Source organism: Pipistrellus kuhlii, unplaced genomic scaffold, assembly GCF_014108245.1.
Source record: "Pipistrellus kuhlii isolate mPipKuh1 unplaced genomic scaffold, mPipKuh1.p scaffold_m20_p_99, whole genome shotgun sequence".
Classification (NCBI taxonomy): Eukaryota; Metazoa; Chordata; class Mammalia; order Chiroptera; family Vespertilionidae; genus Pipistrellus; species Pipistrellus kuhlii.
The window spans coordinates 156,911-178,652 of record NW_023425605.1 but is presented as its reverse complement, the minus strand read 5'-3'; the positions used below and the strand labels follow the sequence as shown (position 1 = coordinate 178,652).

At 64.6% G+C, this 21,742-nt stretch overlaps 1 protein-coding gene across 6 annotated transcripts in view; it reads left to right on the top strand.

The window, feature by feature from the left end:
• TIAM1 (TIAM Rac1 associated GEF 1) overlaps positions 1-21,742 on the top strand; it is a 130,312-nt gene that overhangs the window by 70,671 nt on the left and 37,899 nt on the right. For 3 of the 6 annotated variants that reach the window (XM_036429072.2, XM_036429070.2, XM_045578373.1), the window contains exons 3-8: positions 188-1,080; positions 9,764-10,193; positions 14,623-14,795; positions 18,874-19,098; positions 20,836-21,021; positions 21,433-21,579. In XM_036429072.2, coding sequence (XP_036284965.1) covers positions 199-1,080; positions 9,764-10,193; positions 14,623-14,795; positions 18,874-19,098; positions 20,836-21,021; positions 21,433-21,579 — 2,043 coding nt within the window. In that variant the 5' untranslated portion in view covers positions 188-198. Of the gene's footprint in view, positions 1-187; positions 1,081-3,234; positions 3,342-9,763; positions 10,194-14,622; positions 14,796-18,873; positions 19,099-20,835; positions 21,022-21,432; positions 21,580-21,742 lie in introns of those variants that run through there. The other 3 variants (XM_045578375.1, XM_036429074.2, XM_045578374.1) reach the window with 3 other exon arrangements.

The window sequence follows — 21,742 nt, the reverse complement described above, 5'->3', positions numbered from 1 at the left end:
TGTTGCCCACCCGCCGGGCGTCTCAGTAGCCGGTGGGCTCACCTACCACCGGGCAGGATCCGGTGCACACCGGGCGGCACCCGGCCTGGCAAGCTGAGCCCTCCCCACGCGCCCGGCCCTCTGCGCCCTTGCCCTGCCCACGGGTGACTGCCCACGGGTGACTCTGTGCCTTCTCCTCCCCCTGCAGGCCGTGACGCCATGGGCAACGCCGAGAGCCAGAGCGTGGAGCACGCCTTCTACGGGGAGAAGCGCGCCAGCCTGGGCCGCAAGCACACGTCGCGCTCGCTGCGCCTGTCGCACAAGGCCCGGCGCTCCCGCCACAGCCACGCGGCCACGGGGAAGGCGCCGCCCCGGCGCGCGGAGGCCAGCGCGCGGTCCAGCAGCACGCCCAGCCTGCCGCAGGCGCTGGCCGAGAACGGCCTGGAGCCCTTCGCCGCCCAGGGCGCCCTCGAGGGCTTCGGGGACCCCCTGTGGGCGGACCGCGTGGAGATGGGCCTGAGGCCCGTGTCCTACACCGGCTCCTCCGTGGCCCCCAGCGTGGACAGCAGCGTGGCGCTCGCCACCACCTCGGTGCAGAGCATGCTGGGCTCGGAGGGGGGCGCGCCCCGCCCAGCGGAGGGCGGCCGGCGCCCAAGGCCCTGCGCCTGCCCCGCGCCCGGCTCCGCGGAGGCGGCCGGCTTCCAGAAGAAGCGCTCCAAGTCCGCGGACCTCTGGCGGGAGGACAGCCTCGAGCTCTCGCTGTCCGACCTGAGCCAGGAGCCGCTGAGCAGCCGCGAGGACATCCTGGGCGCCGCGGGGGAGCGGGACGGCGAGGAGGCGCGGGCGGGGCCCCGGCCGCTGGGCGCCTGCCCGCGCGCCACCTCCCTGGGCGACCTGGGCACCCCGAGCGGCGGGCGCTGCGCGGGCCACTGCCGGGACCTGGCGCCGGACACGCCCCGCCGCCCGCACCGCGCGGAGGAGGCGGCCTACAGCGCCTACAACACGCTGCCCTGCCGGCGCTCCCACTGCCTGTCCGAGGGCGCCACCGGCCCGCCGCTCAGCCTGGGCAGCCTGCAGGGCCGCAGGGCCCGGACCGCGCAGGTGAGGGGCGCAGGGCAGGGGCGCAGGGGAGGGGCGCGCAGGGGAGGGGCGGGGCGTGCAGGGGAGGGTCGCAGGGGAGGAGGGACCGAGGGGAGGGGCGTGCAGGGCAGGGGCGCAGGGGAAGGGCGCGCAGGGGAGGGGAGGGGCGCGCAGGGGAGGGGCGCAGGGGAAGAGGGCGGAGGGACAGGGTGGCCAGGGCTTTGGAGGAGGCTCAGGACTCTGCGGGAGTCACCGGGGTGTGTCTGGTGGTTTTGCAGGGCATTTGCCTCCCTGCTCTGCGCTCTGCACTCGGGCGGGGGTGGGGCGGGGTGGGGGTGGGGCTGGCCAAAGCGAGGTCAGCGGGTGCCCTCTGACCTGGGTCCAGGCCGAGCCAAATGGGTGTTTGGAGGTGAAGTTCCCTCTGAAAGGAGGTCTCAGCCTAATGGGGAGGTGGAGGGGGTGGGGGAGGAGAAGGGGGTGGAGGACGGACATCGGCATAGACTGCGAGGTCCTGCCCAACAGCAGAGCTTTTTCTGTTTATTTTTCAAAATCTCAGGAGTCTTGCTTTACTCTGGAATTTTAAATTCTCAGATACAAGGCATTTGGGGATGCAGATTCCCTGCTCCCTCCCAGCCCCGCCCCCTCCCAGCCCCGCCCCCTCCCTGCCTCCGCTGCTGCCAAGTTCACTGGAACCCGGAACCGCATCAGCACCCCCGGGCGCCGGCTCTCCTGGGCACTGGGGCGCTGGGAGGAGGGAGGAGGCTGAGGAGGTGCCCTGGGTTAGGGCGGCCCGGTCATCTGTCAGCCTCTTGGAAGCTGGCAGCTCCCGCCTGACCAGGAGCCATTTCAATTTCCTGCCTGGCGGATGCCAGCCCTGCGGGAGGGACGGAGGGGACGGCCCGGAGGTGCCCGTCCAGCGCCACCAGCTCGGTGGGACTGCGGGACCCTGCCCCGGGGGGCGGGCGATGCTGTTTGCCGGGCTGAGGGCCAGGCGGAGAGGAGGAGGGTGTGGACACTGTGGAAGGCCCACATCCTGCTGGGGAGGGACCTGCTGTGAGGACCAGAGGATGCTCGCCTGGTCCCCCGCAGAGCTCAGAGCCCCGAGCCCCGGCCTGTGTGGAGGGCAGGCTGCAGGTTTGCTGGTGCAGCTTCCGGTCAGAAATCACACCCCCGTCTGCCCCGGAGGGAGGGCCAGGCCCCAGGGTGACCGCAGCGAGGTCAGCGAGTGCCCTCTGACCTGGGTCCAGGCCGGGTCAGACGGCATTTGGAGGCGACGTCTCCTCTGAAAGGAGGTGTCAGCCTCATGGGGGGGGTGGAGAGGGGGGGGTCCTGCTGTGTGACAGGTGAGCCGGTGAGCTGGGGACGATGGGGGGGACACCCCCCGAGAGGCCCTGAGGCTCTGTGCCTAGGCCGTGGCCAGGTGGGCGCCGCGGGACTGGGTCCGAGGGGGGCTTCGGGGAGGGCACGCTGCAGCCTGGGCATGGAGCGTCCCTCTACCTGGCAGTGCCAGTCGGCACGTTCCCTGGGGTGGCTGTCGGACGACATGCCCATTCTCTGGTGTGGCACTCTCTGAAACCGAATAGAGGGAGGGAGGAGGTAGGAGGAGGGAGGAGGAGGAGGGAGGGAGACGGGCACCTGACTGGTCCCAGGTCGCCCTGAGCTGCTCCAGGGAATGCCAAGTGCAGGCGCGGAGTCCTGAGGCTGCTGGCAGCTACCCCTCTCTCCTCCCCTGTAGCCTCGGGCGGTGGCCCCGTCTCAGGTGCCCTCCTGAGAGGTGGCCCGACAGCGCCATGGGGCCAGGAGGGAGGCGAGCGGGGCCTCACCGGAGCCTGGGAACCGAGCGGGAGTGTGTTCCGTGCCGACTGCGTGCGATGAGCAAGGATCTTGAATGACTTGAAACAGACCGAGGCGCCTGCCCCCACGGTCCCTCCCCGCCCCCGGCCGAGCTGTGGTTCTCCCAGCGCCGGCCCCTGGGAGCCAGGAGTTCGCTTCCCCGGGAAGAATTCCTCCTTTGTCCTTCCTGTCGGTAAAGTTCCCGACCCCAGGACCTCCTCGGCGCCTGAGTCACAGATACAAGGTCCCGCTGCCCCGGTGACGCCAGCAGCCGCTCCCAGGACCGCGACCCCGCAGACAGCCGGCCCGGAGCGTGGCCTCTGCCTGGGAGACTAGTTTTTATCCAACAACCGCCTTTACTGGGCCGGCTCCCTGGTCCTGTTACTGAGCAGAGGGCACTGGCGTTCGCATTGAGGCTGTCCCAAGTGACACGTGGTGTCTGCCCCACAGTAAGTGCTGAGGGTTTAGTTCCGCGTGTTTGAGTGCGTGTGTGTGTGTGTGTGTGTGTGTGTGTACGTGTGTGCACGTGCGTGTGTGTGCGTGCTGGTGCGTGCAGCAGTCTCCTGAGTCGGCGGTGTGGTCTGCAGGGAGTGACCGCTTAGCCTGGGACTGGAGGTGGACACGGGGCAGTGGCCCCGGGCGCCCCGGCGCCTGGCTGGTCTCCGGCCGCTCGGCCCTCGGTTCCCAGGGAGGTGAGAGAACTCCGAGTCCCTCCCGTGGTGAAGCGCTGAGAAGGGGGGTGATGGTGGTGGCAGCAGGAAGGAGACAGGCCCAGGGCTCAGAGATGTTCACGGGGCAAGGCCATGCCGGCGGGGCTGGTGGAAGGAGCCCCAGAGGTGGCACTTACAGACTTCGGAGGTCAAAGTACAAAGGGCCCAGGCAGCTGGGCAGAGAGAGACCAAAGCCTTGTGTGTGGGCGGCCGACGGGAATGGCCTTGTGGGTCCCGGTGCCCAGTGCTCTCTGCTTGGCACGGGCACATGGCTGTGTCCCGAGTCTGCGGAGCTGGCCGTGACGATGAAACAACCGGAGACTGTGTAGCTCCCCGCTGGCCTGTTTCTCTCCACGGCCCGGGAGCCGGCGTGTCCTCAGGTCCTGCGGCCGCGGGAGCAGGCGGGCGGCGCCTTCGTGGGCTTCGCTCCAGGGGGGTCGACCGCAGTGATTATGGGACGTCTGAGCCGGCGTGTGCTCGCGCGGTGCGGGAACCTTCTGGTTAACTCAGTTCCACAGCATCTCACAGCGTCTTAAAGCAGATGCCGTCTTCTGTCCATCGTGCAGAGGGGGAAACAGGCACAGGCTGGGGGGCACTGGCCACGCCAAGGAGAGAACCAAGGGCCGTGTGCACGTGTGTGCATGTGTGTTCACGTGTGCGTACATCTGGGAAGGGCTACTTACATTTTGGGGTGAGAAGATGAGAGTCCAGAGGAAGCACCTTTAGATTTTACCTGCCCCGCCCCCCAGCCTCCCCGCCCCCCTTCAACCCCAGGGCTCGCTCCTCCGCTGTGTTGAGCTTCTCCGGCGGGCTGCAGTGTGAAGCTGGGTTCGACAGGCAGATTAGACGGAGCGGCCACAGGAGTGCCTGGACTGTGACCACGGCGGCCAGCTGGCCCCTGGGCTCCGGAGCTGGCCCAGGGCCCCCGGACATGGAGGCCAATCACCCTTCAGAATTGTGTCCCTGTTGTTCACATAGAAACCTGGCCCCCGTGCAGTGGCCCTCGGACACCACAGGGTGTTGGGGGCAGCCCCGGCTCAGGCGGAACCCGTGTATGACTCCGACCCCCAGAGTGCAGCTGCTGAATGGGTGCCTCACCAGCGACAAGAATGGTCCCCCCACACCCGCTGTGCGTGTCTCATGTATTACAAATGGTGAAGGCGGGACAGGCCCTCACCAGCCGTGAGCCCGGCTTCTGGCTGAGTGGCGCTCCCCCTGTGGGGACACACTGACCATCGCAGGCAGCTCCTGTGTTGAGCGTCTGCCCCCTGGTGGTCAGTGCACGTCATAGCGACCGGTAGTTCTGGTTGTTCCGCTGTGATGGTCGCGTAGGCTTCTATTGGATTTTCACAGTAAAGTGAACGAGAGAAAAGAATGTTAATAAGAAAGTAGGGCCCTGGCCTGTTCGGCTCCGTGGTTAGAGCGTTGGCCTCCAGACCAGAGGTCATGGATTCGATGCCGGTCAAGGGCATGGACCTCGGTTGCAGGTTTGATCGCTGGCCCCACTTGGAGGCATGTGTGGGAGGCCACCAATTGGTGCTTCTCTCTCCCCTACTCCTCCCTCTCTCCACTCTGTCTGAAAGTTAGTGGGGCAAAAACATATCCTCAGCGAGGATAAAAAAGGTCGTGAGGAAGGGAAAACCCATTTCTGCATGGAAGGGAGCCTCTAGTTCCCCCTGCGCTGTTCAGGGGCGTCTTTGTCTGTCCCCCGAAGCGGCGAGGGCGTGCCGCGCCACAGCCCGCGTGCTGGGCTCCGAGGCCGGAGCGGGTCAGAGGGCCTCCCCGTCCCCTCGGCCCGGAGCGCCGCGCAGCCACCGCGGAGGGACCCGCGTGCCCGCACTGCCGGTCCCGGCTGCCACGGAACGTGCCGGTCGACGGAGACCGGGGAGCGGCTGCGGGCCTCGGGGAGGCGGTGCGGGAGCGGGACCCAGGGCCTCTGCGCCTGGGATGCTGCTGCCCCGGGAGCCTCGCCATGTTTCTGAGCACGTGCGGGTGACCGCCTTTGCAGGGACTCGGCCGGATCACGCTCCCCGTGGGGGGTTCTGTTCTTCGGCCGTCTCTCCATCTCCTCCATCTCCTCCATCTCCTCCATCTCCGACTCTGGGTGAAACCTTGGGGTCTGAGTCAAAACTCTGGGATGACAGAGGCTGCGACGTCTGACGGGACAGAGGGAACGGGCCTCGTGCTTCTAGGGGCCGGCCGAGACTCCCACCTCCCCCGGGTGGGGTCTGCAGTCCTGCCTGGGAGGCCGGAGGGGTTGGGGGTTCTGAGTGGGGAGGCAGCTTGGGGCAGGAGGGCCGGGACCCAGGGGGTGGAGCGGCCCTGGGAAGATGGCGCCAGGGAGGCGGCCGGATGCTGCCTGTGGGCTGAGGTGTCAGAGAGCCGGGGGCAGGGGGTGTGGATGTGCCTGTGGGCTGAGCCGTGGTGCCTGGGGCGGGGGTGTGCCCTGGCCTCTGAGCGCATGGGCGTCCGGACACAGCCTCCTCGGCTCTCTCCACATCAGAGCAGCGTGGGGACCTGCCTCTGTGGAGGACCCCGTCTTTCTCAGGGTGCTGAGCCATCGGGGGGTGGCCCTGTGGTGGTTCTCCCACCCTGAGGCTGAGACGGTGGGACATGTACTGGGCGCTGGCCGGCTCCCGGTCCGAGCAGAGCCTGCCTGGCCGTCACTACTGCCCGCAAGGCCCCGCTGGCCTCTGGGAATTCGTGGCACCCCAGCTTCTGAGCAACAGGGCTGGGCCCAGGCAGCCGGCACTTCCTTCCCAACAGGCCGGGTGACATATCAGTGGGCAGAGGTGTCCCGTGGGCCTGCCCACACGTGGGGGACGGGACGGGTGGAGTCACACGGCCGGGGGAGGGAGTCCCCAGGCGCCAGCTCAGCTCTCGGGGCCACTGGGCCTCTCGCCGAGGGGCTGCCTGTCCGCTCAGCGCACGACCGCCCCGGAGCCACAGGCAGGCCGGGCCACTGAGGTCACTGAGGTCACACCGGGGGCACGGTCAGATGTCCGGGTCTGACCAGGAGGTGAGTGTGTCCAGGCCTTTACCCTCAGGTCCCAGGGGGACGGCCGTGGGGACACACCCCTAAGCCGTGCCCTTGGCGGGCGCCTGTCTGGTCTTCGTCTGTTTCCCTCCCCTCCTTCCATCCCCTCCCCCCCCCACACGTCCGGTTTAAGGGAACAGTCGCTCAGCCTTGGTGGGGACCCCTGGGGGGGCTGTGGCAGGGGGAGACGGGAGGTTGACTGTTCAGTCAGGAGGGCCGCCTTCGGAGGCGGAGGAGGTGGGGAGGCAGAGGCCTGAGGTCCACACTCTGGCCGCCACCAGCCAGGCGACCGCCACCAGCCAGGGTGCGGTTTCTTGCCCGCTGACCGGGGGGCGGCTTCCCAGCTGCCGTCCCGCCCGGAGTGCCGGGAACCCCGTGGGGCTGGCCCCTCTCCTCTGTCTGGGCTGCTCCTGGGCACCGCCTTCCTCGCCGTCCGAGCCCGAGAAGCGCCTGACGCCTGCGTTTCAGGGTTCCCGAGAGCAGAGCGGCTTGAGAACGTGCCCAGACTTGGGGACCCTCAGTCCCATTCCCGCTCGTCACGGTCACCCCGAGAGCCAGTGATGGTCCCACTTACTGTCCCGCATGGCTCCTGTCCCCACTCACTGGGTGCTCCTGGCCTCCGAGGCGGTCCTACGGGACACGGGGAGGTGGGCGGCAGCTCCCACGCTGTCCTGACCCCTCGGCTGAGCAAGTCCACTGGGAATGTGGTTGTCCTTGGTCGCTTTTTTTCTTTTAAAAAAAAGTTTTTTTTTATTGATTTTTTTACAGAGAGGAAGAGTGAAGGATAGAGAGCTAGAAACATCGATGAGAGAGAATCATCGATCAGCTGCCTCTTGCACACTCCCTACTGGGGATGTGCCCGCAACCAAGGTACATGCCCTTGACCGGAATTGAACCTGGGAGCCTTCAGTCCGCAGGCCGACGCTCTATCCATTGAGCCACACTGGCCAGGGCCTTGGTTGCTTTCTTATCCACTTCCTGTTACTGTCTCCACCGCGCATACTGGTGTTCTTTCCGTGTAACAGGTGTAGGTGGTAGAGGGCTCCGGCCCGCCCAGTTAACCGGAGCCCGGCTGAGGCCGAGGGGCCAGGTTTTCCCCTGCAGTAGCTCTCCCCCCTCTGCAGACTGTGGTGCCCTGAGGACGTCCAGTGTGATGTTTAATACGTGTAAATTGTGAAGTGAGGATTGCAATCAAGTTAGTTAACATACCATCACCCCACACAAGTACCAAGTTTAAAAATGTATGTTATTGATCTCAGAGAGCGAGAGAGAGAAACATCAGTGATGAGAGAGAACCATTGACCGGCTGCCTCCTGCATGTCCCCCACTGGGGATGGAGCCCGTAACCCGGGCCTGTGCCCTGACCGGGAACTGAACCCTGACCTCCTGGCTCATAGGTGGACGCTCAACCATGGAGCCAGGCCAGCCAGGCTGGACCGTATTTCTGGATCTGCTCTCTTAGATTTTAAGTAAAGTGCAGGGTATTAACTGCAGTCACCGTGCTGTCCATCAGACCCCCATCTGGGAGCTGGAACTTGGACCTTGTGACTGGCTCCTCCCCACACACCCCGTCCCCCTCTCCCCGCACCCCTTCCACCCCCTGGCTCTGGGCGTCACCCTGCGTCCTGTGAGAGAGCGTGGGGCACACGTGTTCCACATCCCGGCCCCGTTTGGTGGGTGGCGGTGCCATCTCCTGGCTGCTCCCCTCGCGCCTGTTCGCGCTGAGGGTGCAGCCGAGGTGCCTGCGGAGGGCTGACGGGGTGGCAGGGTGCCGGCACCGCCCGGCTGGGCCTCTTGAGGGACAGGATCGGCGTGTGTCTTGGTTCGGTCCGCCCCGTGGCCTCTCATTTGGGCCCAGAGCACTTGTGTTTAAGGCAGCTCAGAACATCTGGTACCTCTTTAACGTTCAAACCAGTTAGCTCTTTATGGGGCCGAAGGCTCCATCCCTGGTTCAGCCCCCAAACCATGCCTTCCTTCGCCCCGTTCTGTGCCATCCGCTCCCACCCCCTGCCTGTCGGCCTGGCCGAGGGCGCGGCCTGGGCCCCGGTGTGGCCACTGTTCACTGATTGCGTGCGGAGCTGCCTGAAGCCGGGAGCGGAGAGCAGCTCAGACGCGAGTCCCAGCCGACCTGCCTGTGCCGGAAGGTTCGGCTCCGGCCGGCACGGCTCTGCCAGTTCCGAATGGGCTGGACCTGGGCATCCATGGCCCGGCGTCCTGGCGGGGCCCCAGCCGGGCTCCCCGGGCAGTGAGGGCCTGCTCGGCCCTAGCGCCCGCCTGCACGGGGAGGGCACCGAGAGCCTGCGGAGCCGGGCACGGCTGTCAGCTCGGTGCCGGGAGAGGCTGGCGGGCGCGGGGACTGGCCCGAGTGGGGCCCCGGGCCCTGTGGGGACCTGGGCCCCGGGGGGTGAGGCCTCGTGTCCTTTTAGCCTCCGTACCAGGAAGGGCCTCCTCCCCGCCCTTCCCTTTAAGAAGCGCTATCAGCTGTTCCCACTTTATCCTGGTAACCGGGACCCTGCGGCCGGCTCCGCAGCGGGAGGGCGAGGTGCTGAGGGGGGCGCTGAGCCGGCTGGTGGGGGCAGCCCCCCTCCTGTCCCTGCTGGCTGGGCGATTGTTCACCACCTGAGTCCGAGGCACAGCTCCCAGGGGCGCCACTCTTGTGCTCCTCCAGCCATGGAGGTGGTCCCGCCAGTCCCGGGCGGCGTGACTATGCGCTCGGGCGCTCGGCCCAGGGTGGGTTTGCAAGGCCCAGAGTGGAGGGTTCAAGGGGTGGGAAGGGTCAGAGGGTGGAGGGTTCAAGGGGTGGGAAGGGTCAGAGGGTGGAGGGGTGGGCAGGGTGGGGGGGTGAGTAGGGTCAGGGGGTGAAGTGGGATTTAAGGGGTGAGAAGGGTCAGGGGTGGAGGGGGTGCAAGGTTGGAGGGCCTGGGGGCGGAGGGGGTCAGAGGGTGGAGTAGGGTTGAAAGGGGTGGAGGGAATCCAGGGGTGGAGGGGGGTCCAAGGGTGGGGGAGGCCTCCACGGGGGCCAGGCTGGGAGGCAGGCGCCCTGTGGTCCCGCGGGCGGGCGGCAGGAGGTGCTGTGGCCCCTCGCCTGATCCTGATGCACTCCTCTCCCGCTCTGGGCCCCCAGGATGTCAACGCGGGCGAGGGCAGTGAGTTCGCCGACAGCGGCATCGAGGGGGCGGCCACCGACCCGGACCTGCTGTCCCGGCGCTCCAACGCCACGCACTCCAGCTACTCGCCGCCGCCCGGCCGCGCCTTCGCGGGCAGCGACAGCGGCAGCAGCAGCGCGGGGGACGCGGCGCGCCAGGGCGTCTACGAGAACTTCCGGCGGGAGCTGGAGCTGGGCGCCAGCCGCGAGAGCCCCGAGGAGGCCGGCTCCGCGCACAGCGACGAGCGCTCCAGCGGCCGCTCGGACGGCGCGCTGCAGGCGGCCGCGCGGGGCACCGTGCGCAAGGCGGGCGCGCTGGCCGTCAAGAACCTGCTGGTGCACAAGAAGAGCCGCAAGGTGGAGCCGGCCGCCCGCCGGCGCTGGAAGCACTACTGGGCGGCCCTCAGAGGTGAGCGGGCCCCCCACCCCTTCATCCCCCCTCCCCCCCCACCCCGCACCCCTTCATCCCCCACCTCCCCCCGCTGCGGGGCCCTGCGCCCAGTGCCCCCTGGTGCTCCCCGGACATCCATCCGCTCTGCGCGTGCCCTCCGCTGCGCCCGCAGAGGATGGTGCAGCCGCCGGCTCACACGTCACTGCATTGTGCTCACTGTGTTTAGTACGGCCTCTAACTTGTGACGCACTTTGTATATTTCTATTTCAGAGAGGGAGGGGAAGAGGGAGAGAGAAACATCCATGATGAGAGAGAATCCTGGATGGGCTGCCTCCTGCATGCCCCTGCTGGTGATCAAGCTGGCAACCCGGACTTGTGCCCTGACCTCCTGGAGGCTCAACCACTGAGCACGCTGGTGGGCACTGATGCACCCCCCCCCCCCCCAAAAAAAAAAAAACCCCACAAAAAACCCTATTTTTATTGATTTCAGAGAGGAAAGGCGGGGGGGGGGGACATATCATGGATCGGCTGCCTCCTGCATGCCCCTGCTGGGGATCAAGCCTACAGCCCAGGCACGTACCCTTGACCGGAATCAAACCCGGGACCCTCCAGTCTGTAGGCCCACACTCGATCCACCGAGCCACACCAGTGAGGGCCTCACAGGCTGGTGACCACGGGCACCTGCTCATCTCTCTTCACTAACTCAGTGTTCCTCCTGCCCCTGCTGCTCGGTGTCTTTATTTTTAGTTGAGCCGGACGCTCTCCATGTGCAGCTGGTCTCATGACCATGTCGGGGATGCGCCTAACAGGTTATTTTTTATCACACTGGTTTGTGAAGTGCCTCCGTGCCTTCTGGAACTGTCATTTTTCAGGTGGAAAGAGAATAGAATGTCGTTAACCTCACAGGGTTCAGCTCCTGCTGAGGCTGCCTAAGCCACCCCATGTTTGCGAAAGCCACCGTGTTAGCGTCACACGGAGCATTACGTGAGCGTGGACAGACCCGTTCACACGTGCTAGTGCGTCTCCCTCTTCTCATTCGTTACCACCGTACATTTATGTCATTGTTTTGCATGTATCAATAGTTTTGAGCGTGTGCACAGCTGTCCGCACGTGCTCAGTAGCATAGACACTGGGCCGCGTCCTGAGCTCAGTTTCCCCCGGCCCCTATCGCAGTGAGTGTGGGTCGGCTGGTCCAGGGCTGGGCCAGGGGGGTTGGCCGGTGCGGAGGACAAGCCAGGAGCAGAGACCTGGGCTCAGCTGTGCGGTGCACACACCAGACCGGGTGACACTGGTTCCTCCCGTGGTGGTTGGTGTGGGACCCGCCGGTCCCAGAGGCTCAGCTGTGCGGGGTCTGGGTGGCCCACGGCTCCTGTGCCAGCCATTGCTTCCAGGCTGGGACACAGGAAGGGAGAGGTTATTAGACAATCGGTCTTGCCTCATGACCCAGTGACCCACAGGGGCCACGTCTTGAACAACACGGAGCTCTGTCCTCCCACCTCCCGGTCAGGCCCCCCGCTGGTGTGGCAATGCCGTGACTCACCGGGCCCAGCCTCCCTCTGCCTGTGGCTCAGCGGTTCCTAGAACAGCGTCTGGTCCAAGTGGTCAAGCTGGCCCAGCGGCAGGTCCGCATTCCAGCGGAAGAAGGGGGACGGCAGGGCGCTGCCTGCAGGCGGCCCTCATCTGCCTCCTTCCATTGGAGTGAGTCAGGCTCGCTGCAGGGTGTGTGTGTGTGTGTGTGTGTGTGTGTGTGTGTGTGTCGCTGGAGCGCACAGCCTCCCACCGAGGCTCCCGGCTGTGTGTCCGGCTGCTGCCGCTGCGGGTGGAGCCGCCTGCCCCGCCATGGCCAGTCCTCCCACTCGCACGGCTCCCCTTCCTGGACCGCCTCCTCACATCCTGGTCTCGGATCAGTCTCCGCCCCAGGGGGTCCATGTTGGCACAGAGAGCAGGGTCCTGGCAGCCACAGCGTTTTCTGTGGGAAACGGCGTGACACGGGGACATGACACTTAGAGGTCTGTGTAACGACAGACCCTGTCCACATGCATGCAGAGTACATGCAGAGCGCATGTGGAGCACATGGGAAGCATTGAGCACGTGTGCACAGGGGATGTTGAACTTGGGGAACGTTCTGTCCGCCTTCCATTCCGAGAGCGGCTGCTGTCCTTGCCGCCGTGTGACCCCGTGCCCTGATTTGGAGGTGCCACAGGGTCACGTCCCAGGGGCCGGGCCATGCCGTCCGCGCTGGCTGAGATGACAGGGAGGACCCCCTCCTCCTCCTCCTCCTCCTCCTCCTCCTCCTCCTCCGGCCCCTCCCCCAGCTGCCCGCACTTGTTCTCGGCGGCCTTGTGCTCTTTCAGACGACTAATCACTGGTTTTATTCTTTTTTACTAAAATAACATTTTTATTGATTTCAGAGAGGGAGGGAGGGAGGGAGAGAGAGAGAGAGAGAGGGAGGGAGGGAGAGGGAGAGAAACATCAATGATGAGAGAGAAGCATGGACCAGCTGCCTCCTGCACACCCCACACTGGGGATTGAGCTACAACCAGGCATGTGCCCTGGTTGGGAATCGAATTCTGACCTCCTGGTTCACAGGTCGATGCTCAGCCCCTGAGCTGCGCCGGCTGGTCATGGTTGGTTTTGTTCATCGGTGCTGAGTTTTTAACAGCTGGTCTGAGGCCCCTGCCCCTGCTCCCGCTGGTCACCTGAGGGCCTTTCGGGCTGTGCCCATCCCTGCTGAAGCTCTGAGTTTGGGCGGGGGGGGTGGGGTCCTGTTAGCGTTGCTGGAACGGAACACCACGCCCTGGGGTGAGGTTCTCGCACTCCTGGGGCTGGAGGTCCGAGGGCCAGGGCAGCCGCTTTTCCCTGAGGCCCCCTGGCCCTGCAGGGTCTCCCGGGGCCGGCCCCGCGCCCGTCTGGGTCCAGATCCCCTCTCTCGGGCAGCTGTTGTGCTGGGTGGGGACCCCACGTGGCCTCACTTCCCCGCAGTTACCTCTTAGAGTCCCTGCTCCTGGTTCAGACCCTCCACCTCGGGGAGGACTCAGCACCGGGCCTCGGGGAGGACTCAGCACCGGGCCTCGGGGATGGTGTTCGGCCCGTGACGGCCCTGGAGCTGGGCTCACGGGAGGGAGCTTCCCACTGACCCTCACCGCCACCGGGAGCAATGCCAGGCGCTGCCTTTTCCTGGGGGCGTGGGGGTGCCGTGTGCCTTGGGGTCCTGGCGGGAATGAGGGATAAGGAAGCCGGGGCGGCGGTCAGGGCACAGCTCACCGGCCCGGGAGGAGGGAGCCTTCCGCTCGGGGTGGCCCCGCTCCCAGTGACCCCGAGCCCTTCCCTGCTTCCTCCCGTTCCCGAGTCCGGCCTCCTGGCGGCCCGCCTTCCACGCGGAGTTAAAACGCAGGGCACCGGGAGGGGGGGGGGCAGAGATTCCCCGAAGGTTCTTCCACTTTAGGCAGAAAGTTAATTAGAACAGAGAGTTCACTTGGAATTGGTCCCGGGGGCCTCTCGGCCGCTGAGCTGTTCACAGGGGACCCCTCAGGAGGCGCAGGCGCTGCCGGCCACCGGCGTGTGCGGCTCACCCCGCGGCCGCACCGCGTCTTTTTACTTTTACTTTGTTTTATTGTTTAAAGTGCCTCGCGTGGTCTTGACATTGGAACAGGCGGTAATGGAGGAAAGGCCCGTTTTAACAGCCTCCTGTCTCGGACGATTGTAAACAGGTGGAAAGGCTGTGAGCACAGCGGTCGGGAGACCAGGGGTTCAGTTGCCCCCAGGGCTGGGGGCCCCGCAGCTTTCCGCTCTGGGCTCAGCCTGAGGCTAAGGCTGTTCCTCACGTCTGCTGTGCCTGCTGCCCGCCCGCGGGGTCACCCCGAAGGGGACGGGGAGCGGGGCTCACAGAGGGGCGCCGTGCGGTTTCCGGACAGTCCTTGGCTGTGGGCCTGTCCCCGCCCCTGCCCACGGGACGCCCGCAGCGCCCCTCCCTCATATGCCCCCTACACACACCGGCACAGCAGGAGGGAAAGACCCGGGACTCCAGCCCTCCCCTCCTCCCCTGCCTCCGGCCCTGAGGCGGCACAGCACACGTGCTCCCCGAGGACCGGGCCCCGGTGTGTTTCTCCTGACGCTCTCGGGGCAGAGTTTCCGGTGGGACCGCAGACTGCCCGTCCTGGTGCAGGGCTGGCCACGTGCGGGCCATGGGGCCGTGGACATGTGGAGCCCTCAGGCCCGGTGCCCCCGGGAGGATGCGTGTGTGACAGACAGTCTAAGGCCAGACGGAGCGGGAAGCCTTCGTGGCTGCAGGAGGGTCCGTGTGGCCAGAGGCTGCGGTCTGGGCCTTGGCCGTGCTCAGGGCCACCCGTGTGGTCAGCACAGGCTCGGTCTTCCCGCCTCCTGGGTCTCCCGCAGCACCCGCCAGCGCCCGCCCGGCACCCACGGCCACCCTTTCCCTCTGCCGCAGGGTGCACGCTCCTCTTCTACGACAGCGACGGCCGCTCGGGCATCGAGCCGGGCAGCGTGCCCAAGCACGCCGTGTGGGTGGAGAACGGCGTGGTGCAGGCCGTGCCCGAGCACCCCAAGAAGGACTTCGTCTTCTGCCTCAGCAACTGCCTGGGCGACGCCTTCCTCTTCCAGGTCAGTCCTTATGCCCGCCCTCCGGGGTGAGGTCGCCCTTGGGTCCGGGGCAGGGTCACCTCTGATTCCCGGTGGAGACCCGTGACCAGCCAGAGCGGCTCCGGAGCTCCGGGGCAGGGGGTGGGCATGGAGGGGGAGGGGGGAGCCGGAGCACCCAGCGGCTGGGTGCGGGGAGGTCTCCCTGTGGTGGGCACAGCTCTTGAGAAGAGGGTCTGAGCCCCGTCATGGAGCCGGGATGTGAGCTGTGGGTGTTCCCTGACACGTCTTCCAAGACCCTCCTCAGCAAAGCAGCGATGTAGCCACCTGCATCCGTCCTCTCCCGTCTCCTCGGACCCTGTGCCTGACGCTCTGGCCGTGTGGCTGGGATTGTATTTAGAAACGCCAGGGCTCGGGGCCGGCGCTGGCTTCTGTGCGCTCACAGGACTTCCTGTTAGGGTGCTTGTCAGGGACCGTCCTCCCCTGACTTCATCATCAGGACCCGCTCAGCCTGCACTCTGCTTCCCGTGTGCTGTGCTCAGGCGGCTGCCGACACCGGGAAGCGCTCACGGTGTTTACATGTCACTCTGCACGGGCACCGGGAGGCTCTGTGCGTGGCAGGGCTGGCAGGGACGGGGGGGGGGGGAGCGTGGGGGTGGACGGGGGACACGGCGTGAGAGTACCCCACGCGGGAGAGAACGGGACGAAGGCCCGGGAGAGGGAGTCACTTCACCAGGTGTTGGGGTTTGGGCCCTAACGCTATTTCTGTTTGGGACATTGAAGTAATAAATATGACAGAGTGGCTTTGTTTGTGGACAGAGAGGAAGCCTGTTACTCTTTCTTTAACATGTGACAAAACACGCCTAAGAAGAGGGCACAGACATGAACGCATGGCTCCACCGAGTCCCGCAGAGTGAGTCTGTGACCCCACACGGGCCAAGAATAGGCGTGTCCGGCCGCGTCTGAGCGCCCTCTGCCCCCCAGGCCATGTGCAGCCCGTAGCGGGGAAGACCGAGTGCCCTTTACCTCGGTGAGGAGGCTGGGTTTATCCTTTCTCCTGTGTCTCGAAGGCTAGTCCTGCTGGGTATGAAACTCGTGATTGGCAGTGTTCCTTCACAGCCCGGACAGCCGCCATCTGGCGCTGTGGGTCCTCGCGAGCCGTCGGCTGTCACTCAGGGATCCCTGCTCCAGACGGGGACTCCCCTCCTTTCGCTCTGGGGAGTTTTGTCGCTTGTCGTCAAACAGTGGGATGATCATCTGCCTGTAACTGCAACGATTGATTTCTTTCCGTTTGTTCCATCTGGAGTCGTGGAGCTCCTTGCATGTGTAGGTGTGTGTGTGTGTGTGTGTGTGTGTGTGTGTGTGTGTTTTAAATCACACGTGTGAAGTTTTCAGCCGTTATTTCTTCAAGTAGCTTATCTGCCGTGTGCTGTGCTCCTCCTCCTGGGGTCCTGTCAGTTAATGTCAGCACAGGCTCTGTTCCCGGTTCCTCGTTCTTTTCCTGTTCTGTCCCGGGACTGGGCCTGGGTCACCCGTTCTTGATTTCTCAGCCGGAATCTGCTGTCCAGCTCCTCAGATGACTGTTTTGCTTTGCTTACTCTACATTCCAGCTCCAGAGTTTATATTTAAAAGCAGTCTTGGTTTAAATTTCTCTATTGAGCCCTCACCGGGGTGGCTCAGTGGACTGAAGGGTCCCGGGTTTGATTCTGGTCAAGGGCACAGGCTCAGATTGCTGGCTCCATCCCCAGTAGTGGGTGTGCGCGAGGCAGCCGATCCATAATTCTATTTCCCTCTCCCTTCCTCTCTGACATCAATAAAAAAATATAAAATTTCTCTGTTGATATTCTCTATTTGGTGAGATATTCTCCAACATCTTTAGACACGATCTTCTTTCGTTCTTTGAAAATCCCCGACGTGGTCAGAGTGGCTAGGTCCCCCGTAAGGACTCTCTCAGGACTGGTTCTCAGGACAGCGGCTTGCCTGGCGTGTGCTGCCCTCTGCTGTTTCTGTCCAGTAACAACAGCGCTGTCCTGCAGGCAGCTCCGTGACGGAGCCCTCGCCATGGCAAACCTCTAGGGCAGCGGTTCTCCACCTTCCTGATGCCGCGACCCTTTAACACAGCTCCTCACGCTGTGGTGACTCCCAGCCATAACATTATTATTATTATTTTTTTAAATATATTTTTATTGATTTTTTACAGAGAGGAGGGATTTTTATTGATTTTTTTTACAGTCATCGATCAGCTGCCTCTTGCACGCCCCCTACTGGGGATGTGCCCACAACCAAGGTACATGCCCTTGACCGGAATCAAACCCGGGACCCTTCAGTACGCAGGCCGACGCTCTATCCACTGAGCCAAACCGGTTTTGGCCCATAACATTATCTTCATTGCTACTCAGTAACTGTGATTTTGCCGCTGTTATGAATCGTGATGTAAGTATCTGTGTTTTCTGATGGTCTTAGGCGACCCTGCTAGCGGTCCTCAACAGTTATGAAGTAGCAGCGGAAATACGTTAAGGTTGGGGGTCACCACAGCGCGAGGCTGCGGCGTCGGGAAGGTGGAGGGCCGCTGCTCCTGGGTGTGCGCGGTGTGAACCGCACTTGGTGTCGCCGCCAGCGCGTTGGGCTGTGTTGGGTTCTAACCTGTTGGTGCAGACGGTGGTGGGCGCTGGCGTTTCTCCTGGGCCGCGCGGCTCACGCCGACGGCAGCGGCTCTTCTCGGCCTCGGGTGAGCCCGCCCTGGGAATGTTTCTGCGTGGACTCTCCGCCGTGGCCGCCCGGTCCCCGCCGGTGAGGGAGCAACGGCCGCTCTCAGGACGTTCTCCTCCTCACCCCTCCTCACCGAGAACACACAGGCGTCCCAGAAGAGGCACGCACTCAGTTTGAGCCTTTATAAAGGCAGTTTGCTGAAGAGCATCGGGTGAAGGGTATACACGTTTGTTGGGGATGCGCTCTCTCTGTGCCTACATTTTAAGTTGATTTTAGAGAGAGAAACACCAACCGGGTGCCTCTGCACGCCCGACCGGGGACTGAACCCGCAGCTGGGGTACGGGCCCTGACCTGGGGTCGAACCCGTGACCTTAGCTGCGCAGGATGCCGCTCGACCAGCTGAGCCACCACGTCCAGGCGGGCAGCCTCTGTGTGCCCACACCCTCCTGTGTGCCCACGCCCTCCTGTGTGCCCACGCCCTCGTGTGCCCACACCCTCCTGTGTGCCCACACCCTCCTGTGTGCCCATGCCCTCCTGTGTGCCCACGCCCTCCTGTGTGCCCACACCCCAGTTACAGTGCCTTTGGGCGCCTCCTGTGTGCCCACACTTTGGTTATGGTGCCAGAATTTGTGTCCGAGAGGATCTGGGGCGCCCCCAGGAAACCACCCTGAGGGGCACGGTCAGCGAGGGGAGCCGTGGGGGGAGCGGACGTGCAGGTGAGCACGCTGGCGGCCTCACGGGACACACCTGTCTCACGGGACATGCCTGCCTCATGGGACACGCCTGCCTCACAGGACACGCCTGCCTCACGGGACATGCCTGCCTCATGGGACACGCCTGCCTCACGGGACATGCCTGCCGTGGGTGCGTGAGGATCCTGGCTGTTAGAAGCGCAGCGCTGACCGCAGCGTGGCCAGGCTAGGTTTCCGTGTGTGAATCCTGTGCCGTTACGTGTCGCCCACATACGTGCGACTCGCAGCACTGGCTGTGTTTCCACAGCCTTTACATTTGCTCTGAGTCACTCTGAGCGCGTAGTTTTAGAGAATGCTGTGAGCTCAGCACGCAGAGTGAGGTTCTCCCTCTCCTTACTGCTCCCCACCCCCTGCCCCAGAGCACACGGCTCGGCTGGTCTAACTGGGTGTTTGGTTTAGTTCCTTTTACCCGCATTTCTCATGAGCACACTTAGCTGTTTCTCACCTGGCTTTGGACACCACCTCCTGACCTTGTTACGATGGACGGGTGCTTAGCTGCAGACATACAGAGGCTCCTCCCTCATCCTTCCCATCGGTTGTGAGAATCTGGATGAACTCTGTTTAGGCCTGGCCATCGGGAAGTGCCCGCTCCGATGGCCTGAGACGGTCTGTGTCCCTGCCCGCCCGCCCCTCCCCCGCAGACCACCAGCCAGACTGAGCTGGAGAACTGGGTCACCGCCATCCACTCGGCCTGCTCGGCCGCGGTCGCCAGGCACCACCACAAGGAGGACACGCTCCGCCTCCTCAAGTCGGAAATCAAGAAGCTGGAGCAGAAGATCGACATGGACGAGAAGATGAAGAAAATGGGCGAGATGCAGCTGTCCTCCGTCACCGACTCCAAGAAGAAGAAGACAATCCTAGATCAGGTGACCGCTCTCCCTCTAGACTCACACTCCCCTGGGTCAGGTGACTGCCCTCCTGGGTCAGGTGACTGCCCTCCTGGGTCAGGAGATCGCTCTCCTGGGTCAGGTGACTGCCCTCCTGGGTCAGGTGACTGCCCTCCTGGGTCAGGAGATCGCTCTCCTGGGTCAGGTGACTGCCCTCCTGGGTCAGGTGACTGCCCTCCTGGGTCAGGAGATCGCTCTCCTGGGTCAGGTGACTGCCCTCCTGGGTCAGGAGATCGCTCTCCTGGGTCAGATGATTGCCCTCCTGGGTCAGGTGACTGCCCTCCTGGGTCAGGTGACTGCCCTCCTGGGTCAGGAGATCGCTCTCCTGGGTCAGATGATTGCCCTCCTGGGTCAGGTGACTGCCCTCCTGGGTCAGGAGATCGCTCTCCTGGGTCAGATGATTGCCCTCCTGGGTCAGGTGACTGCCCTCCTGGGTCAGGTGACTGCCCTCCTGGTTCAGGAGATCGCTCTCCTGGGTCAGGTGACTGCCCTCCTGGGTCAGGTGACTGCCCTCCTGGGTCAGGAGATCGCTCTCCTGGGTCAGATGATTGCCCTCCTGGGTTAGGTGATCACTCTGTGTTTAAACTTGGGTGGGATCCTGAGGTCCTGAGTGGCTCTCGGCTCCCTCCTCTGCCTGCCTGTGGCCACCACCCACCTGCTCAGTTCTTTGCCGTGATGGGCAGTGTCCTCGCTGTCACTCGTGGTCGGTTGTCAGGAGCTGAGGGAGCAGCGTCAGTCGGGAAGAAGGCTGGGATGGGAAGAAGCCAGCCCTGGTGTGTGCTGGGCGTCTGGCCCTGGGAGGTCTGCAGCTGGTCTGCACATTATCGGGTGGCCGGGCTCAGCGTGGGGTCCACTCTGGACGCCTCGATAAACTGAGGATTCTAGGTGTGGGGGGTGTAGAGTGTGTTTTTTCTTTTTCTTTCTTTTTTTAAATGTAATTTTATTGATCTCAGAGAGGTAGGGAGAGGAAGAGAGAGAGAAACATCCGTGATGAGAGAGAATCATTGATCAGCTGCCTCCTGCACGCCCCACACTGGGATGGAACCCACAGCCTGGGCCTGTGCCCTGACTGGAATTGAACCTGTGACCCCCTGGTTCCTGGGTTGACAGTCAACCCGTGAGCAACAGCTCCGGCTCCAGTCTTATGCTTCCATGATCCTATTGAGATGTCCCATCAGCTTTAGGGGCAGGTCTTATTTTGCCCTAAACCACGGGAAGCTTCTGTGGTCTCCGCTCAGGGGGCCTGAGTCCCCAGGATCTGGGTCGGCCCCATCCCAGTCTCTCCTCCCCCCGCCCCCGTCCTCCACCTCCCACCTGTGCCCACATCGCGGGTGTTCGCTCTGCTCCTCAGCTCACCCCTTTCCTCCCCTCGTCTCCTGTGAGAAGCCGGCCCTTCTAAGTCACCCAGTTCCCAGGGCTGAACCCCGAGGCCCCTGTAACGCTGCAAACGTGAGCCCACCCGGGCACAGGCCCCATGACGTGTTTCCGTGTCTTCCTGAATCCACAGCCACGTCTCTGCAGAGACCCCACGGGCTGTGAACGCAGCCCCTGCCCCCAGCTGCTGGCGCCCGAGAGCGCAGGGCCCCTCTGTGCCCCTGGAGGAGGGCACTGGGGCCGGGGTGTGTGTGTGTGTGTGTGTGTGTGTGAGTGAGAGACGACGGTGCAGGTCGGAGCCGTGACCGGCTTCCCGTCCCCCCGTCCTCTATGCGCCTGCAGATCTTCGTGTGGGAGCAGAACCTGGAGCAGTTCCAGATGGACCTGTTCCGCTACCGCTGCTACCTGGCCAGCCTGCAGGGCGGCGAGCTGCCCAACCCCAAGCGCCTGCTCGCCTTCGCCAGCCGCCCCACCAAGGTGGCCATGGGGCGGCTGGGCATCTTCTCCGTGTCGTCCTTCCACGCCCTGGTGAGCACTCGCCCGGCTGTCCCGGGGGAGGGCTGCGCTGAGGGGTGGGTGTGGGACGGGCCAGGGTCCAGCGGGAAGAGGGTGTGGGATGGGGGTTAGGTGTCCAGCCGGGAAGGATAGGTGTGACCGGGGTCAGTGTCCTGCGGGAAGAGGGTGTGGAGGTCGGAGGAAGCTGAGCAGAAGGGACTGAGCCCAGGTCCTGGCCATGTGCTGGCTCCCCGTGGGGCCTCGGAGGCGGGGGGTGTGTGTGTGTGTGTTGTGGGGGGACAGGGTCAGTGTCCTGCGGGAAGAGGGTGTGGAGGTCGGAGAACAGTGAGCAGAAGGGACGGACACGGGATCTAACTGTTCTCGTGGGAGCCCGCGCCGCTCCGTGCCAGCCGCCCGCTGCCCGCCGCCTCCCCGTCGCCCCAGGTGGCGGCCCGCACCGCGGAGACGGGCGTGAGGCGGCGCACGCAGGCCATGGCGCACTCCACCAGCAAGCGCCGCAGCCGCTTCTCCTCGCTCTGGGGCCTGGACTCCACCTCCAAGAAGAAGCAGGGCCACCCCAGCATCAACCAGGTGGGCCTGGGGCCGGCGTGGCCGCGGGGTCCCCCTCCCTCCCGGTCCCCCCCCCCCCCCGCTCCCCCTCCCCTTGGTCCTCCTCCCTCCCGGTCCCCCTCCCGGTCCCCCTTCCTCCCGGTCCCCCCTCCCGGTCTCCATTCCTCCCAGTCCCCCTCCCGGT